Source organism: Tiliqua scincoides, chromosome 8 (assembly GCF_035046505.1).
Source record: "Tiliqua scincoides isolate rTilSci1 chromosome 8, rTilSci1.hap2, whole genome shotgun sequence".
Lineage (NCBI taxonomy): Eukaryota > Metazoa > Chordata > Lepidosauria > Squamata > Scincidae > Tiliqua > Tiliqua scincoides.
In genome coordinates, this window is record NC_089828.1 from 28098021 (window position 1) to 28116084 (window position 18064).

Here is an 18064-nt window from a genome sequence, read left to right on the forward strand (position 1 = left end):
CTATAACATTTCCCCAAATGAAGTCACATACCATGGTAGCATCAAGACTAATATAGTAAACATATAATATTGAAATGAATGGGAACACACCTGAAATTGGCTCGCAACCCACCTAGTGGGTCCCAATGCAAGTTTGAGAAACACTGTTAATACGGCCAACTACCCTAACAGAATCAGCCTCTGAATTTGTCTATTCCTTTTTAAAGCCATCTAGGTTAATGACCACTGTCACTCTTCATGGCAATAAATTCCTACATTAATTATGTTTAGTTAATTTTACCACTTGAGATGAAAAAAGAACAGGGTTATACATGCAATTCTAAATGTGGGTATACCACTGATATAATGGGATCACTCTTTCTCTCGATACTGAGCTAAACAAACGCATCGGTAAAGCAGCTACCACGTTTTCCAGACTCACAAAGAGAGTCTGGTCCAACAAGAAGCTGACAGAACATACCAAGATCCAGGTCTACAGAGCTTGCGTCCTGAGTACACTTCTGTACTGCACCGAGTCATGGACTCTCCGCTCACAACAGGAGAGGAAACTGAACGCTTTCCACATGCGCTGCCTCCGGCGCATTCTCGGCATCACCTGGCAGGACAAAGTTCCTAACAACACAGTCCTGGAAGGAGCTGGAATCCCTAGCATGTATGCACTGCTGAAACAGAGATGCCTGCGTTGGCTCGGTCATGTCGTGAGAATGGATAATGGCCGGATCCCAAAGGATCTCCTCTATGGAGAACTCGTGCAAGGAAAGCGCCCTACAGGTAGACCACAGCTGTGATACAAGGACATCTGCAAGAGGGATCTGAAGGCCTTAGGGATGGACCTCAACAAGTGGGAAACCCTGGCCTCTGAGCAGTCCGCTTGGAGGCAGGCTGTGCAGCATGGCCTTTCCCAGTTTGAAGAGACACTTTGCCAGCAGTCTGAGGCAAAGAGGCAAAGAAGGAAGGCCCATAGCCAGCGAGACAGACCAGGGACAGACTGCACTTGCTCCCGGTGTGGAAGGGATTGTCACTCCCGGATTGGCCTTTTCAGCCACACTAGACGGTGTGCCAAAACCACCTTTCAGAGCGCGATACCATAGTCTTTCAAGACTGAAGGTTGCCAATACAATACAAATGGGATCAATTCTTGCCAGTTTATTTCCAATCCCATTCTTAACATTGCTTTTGCCTTTTAAATGACAGTAACAGCTCTTCTATCAGAAACCCAAGATTTCTTTCTTGGATAGTCAGAGTCAATTTAGATGCCATCAACAAATAGGTAAAGTCTGGACTTTTTTTCTTCAATATTCCTAACTTTGCACTTACTTATATGCTATATTTTATCTGCCATTTTACTCCCCAGTCACCACTTTTAGAGAACTCTTGACAATCAGCTTTGAATATCATTTTCTGAATGATGTTACTAGGAAATGAGCCCCTTTCATTGTGTGTCCTGGACTCCAGATCATTAATGCCCCAGCCCCAACAAATAAGCACCAAAACTCTGGGGGTATCTCACCGTTTTCATCCCTCAGTTGTGAGCGCTTAATTCTTAAGCCAATGAAATCTTCCTCACAAGAACTGCCATTCAAATTAGGGCTATCACCCAATTTAAAAAATCTGAAGGAACACTGAAAGTTTGCTCCCTGTTGATTAACAACTAAAACTTTCAATTATGATGATTAAAAAGCAAAGCCCTATTTATAAAGTTGCTTCATTTTTGAAAACTTGCACCCATTATCCAGCAATAACAATATTTTATGGAGGATGACCAATAACAATTGATTTTCAACTGACAACTGACAATATGATTTTGATTTTCAACTGACAATATGAATATGAATACACCTGCCGTTTTCATCTTACCGAGCGGTCATGTGCATGTCGACTGCTATAACTGCCTGACTGAGACATGTGAGAGGATGAACTTTCCAGCATTCCACCATAGCCAGTCTGGCTCATTCCATTGGAAGGGCTCCAAAGGTCAGAAGTGTTGTGGGTCCCATCTTTAAAAAAAAAAAATTAAACAAAAACCAGGAGAAAAAGGGAAAGAATCACAGATGAGGGGTAAAGATGCATTTTTTAATGAGTCTAATTTTACATTGTAGCTCAATGTGTGCCTATTTTATACCATCAACTGCTTGTTTGCTTTCAAAAAGATGCTTCTTAGCTAAAATTCAATTCATACACCACCGAGAAAGCACCAAACGTGTTCACATGATGAACTTTCATTAGGGATCAGATTTTGTTTTTGATTTTATGATTTTTTTGTTAAGAAAGAGGCTACGATGTTTTCAAGTACAACAAAGATAGCATTTTGCTTTTGCTACACAGTGGTCACGAAACATAATATAGAAAGATTCCCCTATCTGAAAAAAGCAATTTAAACTGAAGTTTTCCAAACCCATAAAAACACAGCATTTAAGATTATTCTAAACTCTCAGACAGTGTGACTGTGTTATATGAAATACGCCATCAACTGTGTTTATAAGATTATTCTTATAATATCTTATCTGTTCAGAATAACAACAATTCAAACACCTTATAATGTGTAAGAATCACAGATGAGTACCTTCTCACTTTTTAGGGGTAAAGATGCATTTTTAATGAGTCTAATTTTACATTGTAGCTCAATGTGTGCCTATTTTATACCATCAACTGCTTGCTTACTTTCAAAAAGATGCTTCTTAGCTAAAATTCAATTCATACACCACTGCTGTCATTCCATATCAAATCATCACACAATATTTTTCAACCTCATGTTCTTAGACTTTGATAAAATTTGTCATATTTTATGACCTTATGTAGTTATTGAAGAAATGCATTTTTTAAATTTTTAACTCGCACAGAAAAAAATATATTTACGTCTGATTTGACATGGAATGATCCTTACCAGTAGTGTCCTATCCCTTTCCACCACTGTGCAACGCACCAAGGGAGTTAAGATAAGTCATGCTGCAACAGCTCACAAACTTTGCCTCTGCATTTACAATGCAAATGTTGCACTCCTCTCCCTATAGAGGAAAACTGGAGAGGGGAGCCTGATGAAGAAACAGAAGGCTAGCTGAAATTCCTGTCTACTATTCCAAATGAGAAACACTCCTTAAACCAACACAGGCCTGCCCAGAGAAACAAGTCATAACTCCAAACATGTCCAGTATACTCAATTGAACTTTATGACATTCGCTCAGTTTCAGCCAAGCCTGATGGAGGGCACGATCTCCATTTTCCCTTTAGCCAAACGCAACAAAATGCTAAGTACATATAACTGTGTTAGAAATAATACAGCATTCACATTAAGATGCATGTTGCACCGTGGTTTTCAGAGGTGTGAGAATATAGAACCAGTACACAAAATCACAGGTCCTTCAGAAGATAATTTGATTGGACATTTGCATCTCCTCTTTTTGTATCCTGGACACTTGTAATTCAATATACGTAGATTTATATTAGTTCAGGGGTGCCCAAACCCCGGCCCAGGGGCCATTTGTGGCCCTCGGGGACCCTCTATCTGGTTCGCAAGTAGCTCCCAGTGTCCAATGAGTCTCTGGCCCACCGAAAACTTGCTGGAGCCCAAGCTGGCCCAACACGACTGCTCTCAGCACAAGGGCTGAATGTTTGACCTCTTGCACGAGCTGCAGGCCAACGGCTCCCTCAACTGCTTGCTGTTTCTCATCTGTGAAGCAGCAGTGAAGTAAAGGCTGGCCTTGCTTTGAGCAAGGTCTTTTATAGCAAGATGATTCATTCATATAAGTTCATCTTTAATATATTTGTTTATGTAAACTTATGAAAATTTATTCAAATTTTAAATGCAAATTAATTCTTTTTTTCCTGGCCCCCAACGCAGTGTCAGAGAGATGATGCGGCCCTCCTGCCAAAAAGTTTGGACACCTCTGTATTAGATGTATATTTATATTAGGTTCTGGTTTTTGACCTTTAAAGTACTAAACAGCTTGGGACCAGCATACTTGAGAGACCCCTTCTTCTGTACAATCCAGCCCACTCTCTTAAGGTCATCAGAGGGGGCCCTGTTGGTTGTGTCGCCATCAAGAGAGGTCAGGAGGATGGCAGCCAGAAACAGGGTCCTCTCAGTGGTGGTGCCTGTGTTATGGAATTCTCTCCCCTTTGAGCTGGGGACAGTTTCTTCTTTATTAACCTTCCAGTGAGGCCTAAAGGCATTTTTATTTAGGAAAGCCTTTGAGGTCCTATAATGGCTGCTTTAAGGAATTTATTTAATTTTTTACCGAGATGTTTTATTGCTGCTTTGTTTTTCTATTTCCTGTTTTAATTGTCATTTTTATAGTTTGAATCTGTATTTATTACTTTTTGTATTATGCATTTTATATATTCACTGTTAGCCGCCTTGGGTGCTCTTTGAAGGAGAAAACGGGATCACAAACCAAACAGATAAATAATATTTGGTTTAAATTTTTTAAACACAAAGGTAGGGTTGGGGCTGGGATAAGAGGCTTAAGAAATATAAAATGGGGTTTGTTTCCCAGTTATAGTGGGATGCAAATAGTCAGAATGCGGGAAAAAACAAAACCCAGATGTGACTGCCCAGGGACATCAATGACTGGGATGTATCTGACCCAGGCACAGTTGTCCAGGACGCAAATATCCAGGCAACCATAGTATTGGGGCACAACCATTCTAATCTATTCACATCAATGGTCAAATACTTTGCTCTGATCCTTTTGTCGTTGCTGCAGCACATTCAGAGGTGCTGCAAGCACAGGTGCATGCGAGAATGAGCAGACATATTCTACTACAACACATTCAATTGGAAAAACAAGCCTGATACTCCTGACTTCTTTCCCAACAAATGAACCCACCCTTTTCATTGGAATTCAGAAAAAAACCAATTTGGGGAGGGGAGTTGCATATTTTCCTCCAGTTTCCTCTCTGCTTGCACTTCCCTCTCCTTCTTCTGCTTGTTTTGACAATTTTATATATATCGAGCCCTTTGAGATAAGCACCTGTCTTATAATTGATACACACTGTACACACAGACTGAGGAGAGATCATGGTCTCACAAAAAGAACAAATACAAATTTAGGAGTGTGTCTAGATCCAGGCCTCCCCTTTGATTTCTAGACTAATACAATGGCCAAAGGTTCTACCCTCTTTAGTCAATATACCAACTATGCCCTTTCTTGGAGTAGTGGGGTCTGAGCACTATAGTGGATGCCATATTGCAACATGGTTTATGCGAGGCTGCTCTTGAAAAAGAATTGGAAGGGACAGGTTGTTTACCTGTAAACTACAGTTTCAAGTGGTCAACTACATTGGAAGCTTGTAAAGCTCTGCTGAGCATTCTGCCCATTCTCATGAGAAAATCCTGTGTACAGATAAGTGCCTCAGGCATGAGAAGAACACCCAATCCCTCAGTTTTGCCTTGACTGTCTTCGACTTCAAATTGATTAATTTGAAGAGAGATCTAACGACTAAAACCAAACTTACAGCAGGGATGGTCAGGTGAGTTGAATGTCTGCATAGATGGTTATTCAAAGAACTGCAGTTATGGGTAAGCAACCTGCCCTCCTCCTCTTTGGTCTCTTGGTAGACACACAGGATAAAACTGCTCCAGAGGATCTCAAGATGGGGTGGCTGTCTGCCAACTGGTAAGCCAGAGAAATAGGCAGCAATTCTATACAGTCTTATCTGGAAGTAAGTCCTACAAAGCTCAGTGAGGTTTAATTCTGAGTAGACAAGTATAGGATTGCACTGTCAGCTACCAATGAGTTTTTTCTCTCTCTAAGGTTTTGCAAAAATATAGGCAACATCAAATTCTGGTTAACATGAAATGTTGAGGCCACCTTAGTTAAAAAGGCACTGTTGAGTCTCAATGTCATTTTGACCCTCACTATATCAAGTTTCATCCAAATGGAATGTACAGCATATAGCTCACTGATCCTCCATGCTGAAGAAACAGCTATCAAAAACATCAGTTTGAGTGCGAGAAGTCAGAAATCCATAGGTCAGATGGCTTGCCTGTTCTGGCAGAGACATGTTCTATTATGAGAGAGTTTTCAGATGATTGAACAGAAAACTGTCTGCCTCTTGCATTCTATTCACTTGCTCCAGTCTCTGTGAAGTGGATGGTGCCAATGACGGTTTATCCCAAGCTTGTTTTGTTGTCTTAAGGAGGACAGAGAGCACAAGTAAGGCTATTAGTACACAGATGTCCATCTGCACAAAGTTGTACACAGGATTGTCTGTATACTTCACTCAATACTAGTACTACTTGCCTAGCATGGATGCCATTCTAATGATGCTTTTATTGTACAACTTCAGGTCCATTGTGGGAGAAGTCACTTTCCCCTGATAGTCCAGTGAAGGTTTGGAAAACATAAAAGAAGTAACTATCTCCATTATGGTGTCTGTTTCTGCAGCCAGCTCTGATGAGAAGGGCCAGGGGAGCTGTTGTTGACAGGAAAATAGATAACTTTGACATAACCTATGGTCCAAAGGGGGACAGTGATGTCTAAGCTGATAATGTTACAGTCATTGTCAATGTTTCCACTGGTGAAACTATAATTGGCACCACAGATGAGGCAGAAATGTTAAGTCAGTGTCAACCAGTGTCAACCAGTGAATTGTTGTCACTACAGGAGGGGCATAGTAGATAGTAGTTTCTCTTGACCCATGCACATCTTAGCAAGCATGATGACTGGAGCCACGGAGCAGTGAAAACTACTGTGCCCATATTGTGCACAGGTGGCCCACAGTGAGTGATTATGATGCTGATACAGTTATAGGTAGTGCAGATATCTGGAAACTCAATCCCAAATGAGTGTCTGGAAACTCAATCCCAATGAGAGCAATGCTGCCATTCTCTTGAGCTCCAGTACAACCATTGGCATGAAGATGTATATGCCTGGCGATATACTGGGCTTTGACTTCGAGATATTTGAGTTTTTGATTCATCGTTAGTTATCTCAATCTATGATCCACAGAGGATGACAAATGCCTTGATATCAGAGGAAGAGATTGTATACCACAAGAATGTCCAATACTGAGAAAAATCCACTGATAGAATCTTCAAATCAATCTCCATGAATAGTAAGATCATTTCATTTGCCAACATATGAAGTCTTCACTCCCAAAGCCTTTGTTAGAATCAACACCTGTGCCACTGAGACAGAATGCATAGAAGGTTTTCCTGTAGACTTGGCTCCTAATGGATATTTTGAATTTATTTTTTTTGTAGGATTTCTGGTACCAGCCATCCGCACAAAGTGCAACATATGGAGTTTGCTGTGCCCCTTGTGGCTAGCCTCAGACCTAATGGCTCTTTGATCCACTTACTTTAAGGAAACTACTAGTAGTAGCGGTGAAGGAGGTGGGATCATAGGAGATACCAACATGGTTGCTGTAGAAGTGAGACCTGCCTCACAGAACTGAGATGAAACTCCCTGTTCCTCTTCTGCTTAAACATTTTTTTATAATGCGCACGGGTGTCCACAGTGAAACTCTACCAAGCAGAGGAGACAAGTGTCATGCCCATCAGTGAAAGGGAGTTTTGTCCCATAGCAATAATACTTTCTAAATGTGACTCTGCTTCCATACAACAGGATTAAATACTAAAAATGTTTAAAAATATGTGCTGTTTTTCAAAACTAATGAGATGTAGAATAAAGGTGAAAATTAAGGTAAGTGTTTTATTTTCTCACAGAGCTATAAAGGGGCAAAGGGAAGCATTTATCATGATGCTGCTTCAGCAGCTGTAGAAAATAAACTGAGGGACTGGGCATTCTTCTCATGTTCAAGGCCAAGGTTGTGTACAGGGCTTCCCTACTCAAGAGCAATGACTGAACACATAACAAATCTCTGCAAGTTTCCAAGGTCAACTCTGCATATGTGCAGATTTCCACTATATGTGACTGCACAGAGACCTTGAAGAAGAATTTCAACTAGTACAGAACATAGCAACAGGCTTAGTATAACACCAATTCTCCATGAGCTCTGTTAGCAACTGGTTTTTCTGGGTCAAATTAAAAGTGCTTTAAAACTATGCTTAAAGAAATGCCTTGCCAACATATTGCGATCTAGTAGTGCAAGTGTCATTACTGAAAATGCAAAGAGGGCATTTTCTTTTATAACACAAATACTGTGGAACTGTCTCCCACAAAAACTTTGCCAGATGCAGGAGCATGATCTATTTAAATAGACCTTTAAAAGGTTCCCCCACCCAAATTAGTTGAAAAGTAGTGGGGATTATGGCCTGCCACTGCTGATTTTTGTTACTTTATTGATAATATTTTATTAATGATACTATCCCCTACCCAAAGATAGTGTGTTAAAGACAGGTTAAACATTTTTTGAATAAATAAAACAAATCTGTGTTGAAGGATCCAGGAAGGGAAGACTTTTGTTCTCTCTGCCTCCTATAGACTATATGTGGTGGAAGGGAAAAGGCAAAAGATGTTGCTGATGTCACTCTGCAGTTGCTAGTAGAGATCTGTGGGTAGCTGTGCAGTTGCCATGGTGTTTATGGAAGCAGATGCTGCCATCGAGGTATTTGGAAATTCATGTCACACTGTTGACACATTGCCAAAGTGCTGATCACTGAGCAGGCAATACTGACTTGGCCTGAACTGATCCATACCAAATGACTTAGCCATAGGACAAAACTGTCAGATCAACAGGCTATTCTGAAGTCCTGAACCAAAACATGAGATACAGGTCCAGCCTATTTATACACGGATTTTTTATACACGGATTTGACTCAACATGAATGGCCCCTGCAAATGAGAAGGAATGTGCTGATCCCTGGAGAAGGGGAAAATGCAACCCTTTAAAATCAGTTTAAAAAACTGAACAGTCCTTTAACAATAGCCTCCTTAATGAGAGAGAGAGGGCAGCTGGCTGACAATCCATCAATCCTTCTCTCCCCAGCGGACCCCTCCCCTCCCCCTGCGCCCTGAAGGAAAGGTGATCCCTTTATATTGGTGAAGGGAGGGGCTGAGTGTAAGCTCTCAGCTCTTTGTAAGCTCTTGGAGGATGAGTGATTGATGGATTGTCTTGTTAATGACTCTTATCTTACATCATCAAGGCTGTTTTTAAAGCACTAGAGCAAAGAAATTTTGTTTTTTAAATTGATTTGCTATAGTGCCATCCACGTGAGTGCTTGGAAAGGATAATTAGTCTCAACCTGTACTGATATCTGGTCTAGTTGAGAACACACCTTAAATTACACTCATTGAGCCATGTCCTAGGACACCAACTAAATCCAATGATACACTTTATTTATAAAAACATGAATTTAACAGCAAGAAGTCATTTCATTTTAAACTCCTATATATTCTCTATCCTATGTCCCTTTATTCTCTCCCAAACCCTAATTTTAGTGCTATTCATTTACTTATTACGTATGCTTAAAAAATTTATTCATCAGAAACATTTTACTTACCTTGTAAAAAGAAAGTGCTAGCAAACATACTGCTTGGAGGTTTAGGAGACGGATAACCTGGAGATTCTCTATTGAAATCATCCGAATTAGGAGATGGTGCATAGACCTGCATAATTGAAATGAGAAAAAAAGGACAAATGTTAATGCTTGAAAGTCACAGTAAGAGTCCCAGCCCACAACCAAGAAGAGCAGACAAATATAAAATAATAAAACAAGCACAGCATGACCTGAAGTCACAACTTAATTCCCCAGTTAGAAATGCTTTTTCAGTAAGTTGCCTAACAAACTTGAGCAACTTTGCCAGCCTGCTCTTCTTCCCCTGGGGTGCTAATTCAAGCAGACAGCCTGATAAAGTCCAAGCCTTGATTTTGCTTTGAAAGCACAAAAACGTGCACAAATTCATTGTTCCAAACAAGAGCAATTACTAAAATAACAACAAAAAAAGTCAGTTGCCTAAAAAGTGTTTCAATTAAAAACAGCTTTATATATTTTATTAAAGTTCACTAAACTACAATTCCAGCAGTTTGGTAAGATATACACAGTCAATATTCACTACATGATTGCATTTAAAAGAAGCCCAGAGCAGCGCTATAACCTACTACTTATCCTGAATTGCAGACCTTTAAAAGTCTGGAGTGGCATTTAAACAAAATCAAAACACACACATTCACTGTGCATTTTGAATAGCACTGATTTCTTCACTTCAGACATCTGCAGCAAATACTAGATCAGAATGCTATTTGGTACAGCATTCAGATATTATCTTACACAAAGTATAGTAATTAGCATACACTTCAAAACTGGATCCAAACAATCACATTTTTTTAAAAAATTGGAAGGTAGCATTCATTTTCTGCTCTCCATATTTTTTCAATATTTTGTTAGGAAAAATGAAAAACTTTTCAGCCTATGTAACACTGGTTAAATAAAACCAAAAAAAATTACTGTCATGGAACTGTCTAAAACCTGGACAGTTCAGTCAATCTTCATTTTAGAATGGACCTAGATCAGTGGTTCTCAAACTCTCTGGGAGAGTTTGAGAGCCACTAGGTTCTTGCATGGGCAGGAGGGGGGAGGCAGCAGGGGCAGGGGAAGGCAGCGGCACGATCCCCAGGATCGCGCTGCTCAGGGGGGCTGCAGGGGCTTAGGTAAACGTACCCAAGCCCCTGCAGCCTCGCGGGGGTGGGGGGAGCACGGCGCGACCTGCAGCAGCGCTCCCCGCAGCAGTGAAAGTAGATGCAGAGCAATCGCGCTCCGAAAGTGGAGCGTGACCGCTCCGGAAGTGGAGTGTGATCGCTCCGCATCTACTTTCACTGCTGCGGGGAGTGCTGCTGCAGGTCGCGCCGTGCTCCCTGCACCCCCAGGAGGCTGCAGGAGCTTGGGTATGTGTACCCAAGCCCCTGCAGCCCCCCTGAGCGGCGTGATCCTGGGGCGTCACAATGCCCCAGTTTGAAAAGCCCTGACCTAGGTTATGACAGGTTACAGGTGGCAACACAGTCCTCTTTAGGAGCACAAGCTGTGGAAACCAGCAAAGGAAACTATGGAAACCTCGCGAAAATCCCTCTTCGCTATGCAATGTATAAGGGGACCTGCCAGTTGTAAAAGTTGGAACCACTGGCCTAAGGCAACAATGGTCAGGAGTTTGGTAATATTCAACACTTGCATTAACTACACTGCACACCTCTAATGCTTTGGGATAGTTTTGTCTCTATAGAGCCATACTGCAGAGTCCAGGGGAAAACAGACAGGGCAGACAATTTTGCAGGAGAACAACTGAGGGGGGGGGGATGGTATAGTTTTAAAAAATGAGAAAGTACAGTAAAGGTAAAGCTTAGATTTTAAGCATGTGCTCATGAATCTCCATCAACTTTACAGAGAATCAACTACAGGTCCAACCTTGTAATACACGGATTTTTTATACATGGATTTGACTCAACACGAATGGCCACTGCAAATGAGAAGGAATGTGCTGATCCCTGGAGAAGGGGAAAAATGCATCCCTTTAAAATCAGTTTTAAAAACTGAACAGTTCTTTAACAATAGCCTCCTTAATATGAGAGAGGGGGCAGCTGGCTGACAATCCATCAATCCTTCTCTCACCAGGCGACCCCACCCTTTCACCTGAGCATTGCATTGGCAAAGGGTGGCACTGAGTAAAGGGCTTGGAGGACGACTGATTGATGGATTGTCTTCTTAATGACTCTTATCTTACATCCCAAAGTCAGCAAGGCTGTTTTTAAATCATTAGAGCAAAGAAACTTTTGTTTTTTAAATTGATTTGCTATAATGTGTTTTTTGCCATCCACGTGAGTGCTTGGACGGAACCGACGCGAATAATGAGGCTCAACCTGTACTACAAATATGACAAGGCTGAAATGCATCTGTCTAGCGCATACAGGCAGAGCCTGTTTATCGGCAGAATTTCCATCTGCGGATCGGGATCAGCATGGGTCCCCAGGACACCTCCAGAGGCTCTTCTGAGGCCCATGGAGGACATGTGCAGCCTCCACAGAACTCAAAATGGCCTCTGGAGTCCTAGAAAAGTACTTCCAGTTTTTGATGACGCCATTCCAAAACCTATGGCGGTTACATGTGGCCACTATGGGCCTCAGAACAGCTCCAGACGTGACCAGAGCAAGGCTACAGTCGCTTTCGGAGCTCAGGGGACCCCGAAATCTGCGTGATTTGATTTCACATGGAATTCAGGAATGGAACCCCCGTGGATAAGGAGGGTCCACTTGTACTGTAAGAAACAAGAAATTTCAATTAATCTATATCTATTGAGCTGCTATGTGCCAATTGGTTGCTGACTTTATCACAGATATCCCATATGCCATCAGCTAACTTCCAAATGTACTACAAAGTCCTACTGCCATGGGCACCTACATTCTATATACAAGATTATACCACTATCTGTTGATAGTACACTCCTCCCTAGCAAAACTCCTTCAAAATCGTCTGAGAAAATGCTCCATGGTTCCACCACCATTCTCTTTTGTTTAATTCTTCCTTCCTTGTTGGATCCATGAGACAAGACAATAGAGACACTATTATCGTCATAGTTTTCTGAGAAATAAAAATGCAAGAATTTTTTCTACAATGATACATTTTTTTCCAATGCTGACTCCTCTGCTTTTTGAGTGCTAGTAAAGTGAAGAAAAAATTAAGGACTACTATTTACTATGTAAACCTAAGTGGTCAACTACATATGTTAATCTGTATACCAAAACCCAGAATGCCTTTCTGCGTAGATACGCTAGATATATTAATATCTCCATTGAAATTCAAAAGACCTATATAAACAGTGCATACTCTGCTGCAGAAAACTGGCCACAAGTAGTTTTGAGACTCTGATTAAATACAAGCAGCAGAAATGGAATGGAAAATGACAGAAATCACTAATTTTAAAATCAATTTTTAAAAAATTACTTCCTGACAAATTTAATTTAACATAATATAGCTTGTTACAATTTTCAGTTAGAGCACTAATACATTAGGAGCATATGCTATATACACCCACGCATTCTTTGCAACCAATTGTCCAATTTCAAATCTCCACAATTTACTGAGTTGAACTATACTAGATTAAAAAATTACAAGTCGAACTAAACATTTTAGCATAAACTGTATTGTCCAGTTACTATACTCCATTAAGAGCCAAAGAGAAGCACAGGAAGCAGACATGGGGATGGTTGTTGATTAATGCACTAAAGCCCAGAAGAAGACACACACACACACACACACACACACACACACACACACACACACACACACACACACACACACACACACACACACGAGAAACTTTGCAGAAACAATGCTCAATAGAACTATGAACGAGCCTAAAGCTCAGCTCCCCTAGTATATGGAGACATTTGTGCAGGACGTTATCACTTAAAGTTGTCGATATTGAAACTTAGAAATGGCAGAACAACTTATAATGAAATCAATTTTGGTGGTTGGCAACCTTCAGTCTCAAAAGACTATGGTATAAGCCTACAGCACCCGGTATTCCCAAGAGGTCTCCCATCCAAGTACTAACCAGGCCTGACCCTGCTTAGCTTCCAAGATCAGACAAGATCAGGGATGTACAGGGTTACCATTGGCTAATTGATACAAGTAAACAAAATTTCCATTCCTACAGCATATTTCTGGTCACAAAAACATCTCCAAACTTGTTCTGAACATCTTCTAAATGAAGACCAAAAACACTTTTGGTGTCAATATTAAACATTGAGATGAATGTGAGCTTTCCGGGCTGGAGAAAACCCACACAGACATGGGGAGAATGTGCAAATGCCACACAGTGACCCTCACCAGGAATTGATTTTTTTCCATGAAGTTTATAATGAAACTACTTAACAAAGCAACTTTACATGAGGACTTGCTGTATATGCAATCCTAAACATACCGATTTGGGAGCAGGTCCTACTGAATTTCATAGGGATTAAAAAAATACATAGGACTGTACTGTTAATATTCTGAGCAAGGAAAACCTGAAGGAGAATTATCTACAACAAATACCTTTTTATAGGCTAATTGTATGGTCAAACGTATAAGAAAGGCCTCCTCAAAGAGGGCCAGAAGCATTTCAGGGAAGGCACATACTGTGTATCATTTCACCGTATTCTGGTATCTTAAGTATAGCTTGCAAAACATTGCTGCAGCGATATCAAGCTGCACTTCTTCCAGTCTGGATTTTGAAGATCAAATGATTTTTGCGGCAAAACACAACTGATGTGGTCTCAAAGTCTTCATGAACTCCAGATGTGAGGAAACAGTCTGCCAACTCCACAAAAAGAGCAAGCTTTCCTTTGTTACAGTCAGAGCCACCCACAAATTAAAACCAGGTCGCTTAAGTCATCTGATCACCTGCAGATGACTGCCAGACCCCATCCCATCCCCCCCCCCCCCGGTTAATTACAGGTTTTATTTTTTTTGTTACTACAAACAAAAATTTAAAAGCAAAAAGGGGAGAAAAGGATTACTGAGATGTTGAGATTAGGCAGCCTATGAGTAACCAGATCTAAGCTTATAATTACAACTTGACGATGAAGATATTTTAGACTTAAATATGGCCAGATGCTTCACTCTACTATGCACACTTTAAATACAGACCAGGCAAGGACATAATCCAGAACAAAATAGACTCAGGTGCTTACATGCTTTCTTTCTCCCCCTCATGGCCCATTAAAGGGTATAAACTGTAAATGCTCAGTTGTATCTTTAAGTTGGTGGGATGTTAGCTTTCTACTACATTTTTACATGGGGTCCTGGTGGTTTCCTATCCATAGCAATGATCTGATCCATACCAGCTTTCATATGCTCAGCTTTCATATGCTCAAATTCTCATCAAATTTCCAGAGTCCTTCCAGGGCATGCCTCTTCAAGTTATTTTCTTCAGAGATTATCTTTCTGTTGTTGACAAACTACTAGCCTCTGCATGCTTTCTATAGATATGAGTACTGCAGGCAGTTTTTTTTTTTTTAAGAATTACACTAAATATGTAAAGTTACACTCATCAGCAATGGCAATAGAAATGCATCAGTAAATGATGTGTGCAAAAGACAGGGAGGGGGGAGGAATATTGTGCGGTGGATTGCTAGAGTTGGGAACTACTTTTTTCCCACCATCCCACCTTTGAAAATGGGGTGAATACTGTATACATGAGGTGGCCTTTACAAAGGAAAAATGATTAGATAATCAAGGATAGTCAATGGCTAGAACAGTGTCAAACTAGTTTCATACTAATGATCTAAACAACATTTCATACTGAGGGCCGAATGACATTCATGATGCCTGCTGAGGGCCGGAAGTGATGACGTTAGGCAGAAAGTATTGTCATTAAACAGATCATAACCAAAAATAAGCACTTTTTCTCACCTAGGAATTCATTAGCTGCAAATGTCAGAAGAGAAAATACATAAATCTTTATCATATTTCAAGATATGGGAGAGCCCAATTTTTGTGCGGGCTGCCCTTTCAGCAGTAACACCTCAGCACTGCTCAGCAGCTGAGAGCCTGAGGGCCGGATTAAAAGCTTCTGTGGGTCGCATTCAGCTCCTGGGACTTATGTTTGACACCCCTGGGCTAGAATGACAGGTGGGGAAGGCGAATATGTCTTTGAACAAAATGCTAACTTGCATCTAATACTTACTGTTTCTTCACAGAAGCCCTCCAAACGGCTTCCTCTTCACACTTGCTTGTCAGCACAGGCAAGTCTTAACAAGCAGGTGAGAAGAGGAAGCAGTATGGAGGGCTCCAAACACTATCTCCCCCAGCAGCAGTGACAAGCAGACAGCAATAGGAGACAGCAATAAGAGGGCAAAACAAAAGCAGATGAGATATGAACATAAGAACAGCCAGGCTGGATCAGGCCATAGGGCCATCTAGTCCAGCTTCCTGTATCTCACAGCGGCCCACCAAATGCCCCAGGGAGCACACCAGATAACAAGAGACCTGCATCTGGCATTCTGACATGGCCCATTTCTAAAATCAGGAGGTTGCACATACACATCATGGCTTATAACACATAATGGATTTTTCCTCCAGAAATTTGGTCCAATCCCCTTTTAAACGCATCTAGGCCAGATGCCATCACCACATCCTGTGACAAGGAGTTCCACAGACCAACCACACGCTGAGTAAAGAAATAACACGCTGAGTAAAGAAATAAAGATGAGCATGATTTGTGAATCACAGGTAACTGTAAACATGGAAACTGAGTCAGTGGATACGGGGAGGGGCAACTGTACTATAGTATGTACAATTCTTCTACCTGAAAGATAACCTCACAGCCTGCAGCTCCCCAAACCATAGTATGGCCTGATTGAACAGGATTATAGCCAGTTTCTCCAACTCTGATTCAGTTCTGGGTTGTTTAGATCTCATTCTGAAGCCACTTCTGCAGAGGTGCTAACAGATGTAGTGAAAACAGCTCTAAACAAATACAATGAAGTACTGATTGCCAATTCCGATAACTTAATTTTTCCAACACCCTAGAAACTATCTTCAATGCTATCAGAACAGCCCAAAGTAGATCAGAAACTGAAAAACATGAACAAAGATTTTGAGAGCCAGTTCAGGAGGAACTGGTGGTTATTCTCCTAAGCTCACTTGCATTTGCCTTAACGATAAATTCACTGATAAATTCTGATAATTTTTGTAAGGGATGATTTTGTATTTACCCTCAATATGATTGAAAAATCTTCGATTCTTGAACAAATGTTAATTGTGCCTTTATTATTCGATCTGTCCTTTCTTCTCTTAAGCCTTTGGAAAGCAGCCTCCAGTTATAGCGTTCCCATGCTGCTATTATTTTTATTCCATCTTCTTTCCAACAAACATACTCTTGTCATTATCAATCCAATTTCTATTTAATTTTTTAAATTAGCAATGGGCCATAACAGACATGCAAAGTTCATTAGATAAAAAACAGAAAAAACCATATGTTTTAAAAAATAATTCTCGGACAGACACTTCAGTAATATTCACACACAACAGATGTACACATTTCCTCAATGGAAAAATTTTTCATATAGGAAAAATATGAAAAGTGTAGTAGCCCAAAGATCAACCAAATAAGAGAGAATTCATAAATGAGCTTGCTGTGAAAATTATATATACACAGAGGTAATAAGCCCTATGAAGATGTTAGTTTCAACATACAGTAGAGGACTAAGATAACAGCAGCTATCCTACCCCACTCTAGCATGAACTCATCCTCAGGCCTGCACAATATTCATGTTGTATGTCACAAGTATACAGGGTCTATAATCATGGAACCCAATGTGTGTTGGTCCCAGGTGTGAAATCTTTAAACTCTGCATTTACAGTGTACAAATTGCATCTTTCAGGCCTTCCCACAAAGCCCCTCCCCCTCAAGCAAGCAGAGGGAGAGTGAGCTGGTATGATCCTAATGCCCTACCATACTAGGAAATTAACATCTGCATAGGGCTATACAACTCAAATGAGAAATAAATGCAAATAAATTCAGAATGAATAAAGGCTAGTCTGTGCTCTGCACCCTGCATCATCTAAATAACTTATGATATTAAACAATGATAATTTAAATAAAAAAAAATATACAGTGCAGTCAATACAATCCATAGTAGTACAGACTGAACCCTCACACCTAACAATGAGGCACGTGCAATACCCACTCTCCCATTCAGAGCTTCCTTGAACTGATATGTGGAAAAGCCCGTAACTGAATCAACTTCCAGAACCAATGCCATACCTTTTTATTCAAGAAAATACATTTGTATGGTGATGAGCAAGGTGATGAGCAAGGTGATGAGCAAATTTTCATAACCAAAAATGTTTGGGTTATTTTTAAAAATTGTTAACTATGTAAAATCTCTGAGGAAAAAAACACAACTACTAAGAGCATAAGAACAGCCCCGCTGGATCAGGCCATAGGCCCATCTAGTCCAGCTTCCTGTATCTCACAGTAGTCCACCAAATGCCCCAGGGAGCACACCAGATAACAAGAGACCAGCATCCTGGTGCCCTCCCTTGCATTTGGCATTCTGACATAGCGGGTTTCTAGAATCAGGAGGTTGCACATACACAGCATGGTTTGTAAACCGTAATGGATTTTTCCTCCAGAAATTTGTCCAATCCCCTTTTAAAGGCATCTAGGCCAGATAGAAAACC

The 18064-nt window shown here is 40.8% G+C and overlaps 1 protein-coding gene across 15 annotated transcripts in view; it reads right to left on the minus strand.

Moving 5' to 3' along the window:
• Positions 1-18064, minus strand: part of TCF12 (transcription factor 12) — a 227631-nt gene that overhangs the window by 50573 nt on the left and 158994 nt on the right. For all 15 annotated transcript variants that reach the window (XM_066634769.1, XM_066634768.1, XM_066634761.1 and 12 more), the window contains 2 exons: positions 9407-9512; positions 1858-1997 (listed from right to left, as the gene is read on the minus strand). In XM_066634769.1, the coding sequence (XP_066490866.1) occupies positions 1858-1997; positions 9407-9512 (246 nt within the window). The remainder of the gene's footprint in view (positions 1-1857; positions 1998-9406; positions 9513-18064) is intronic.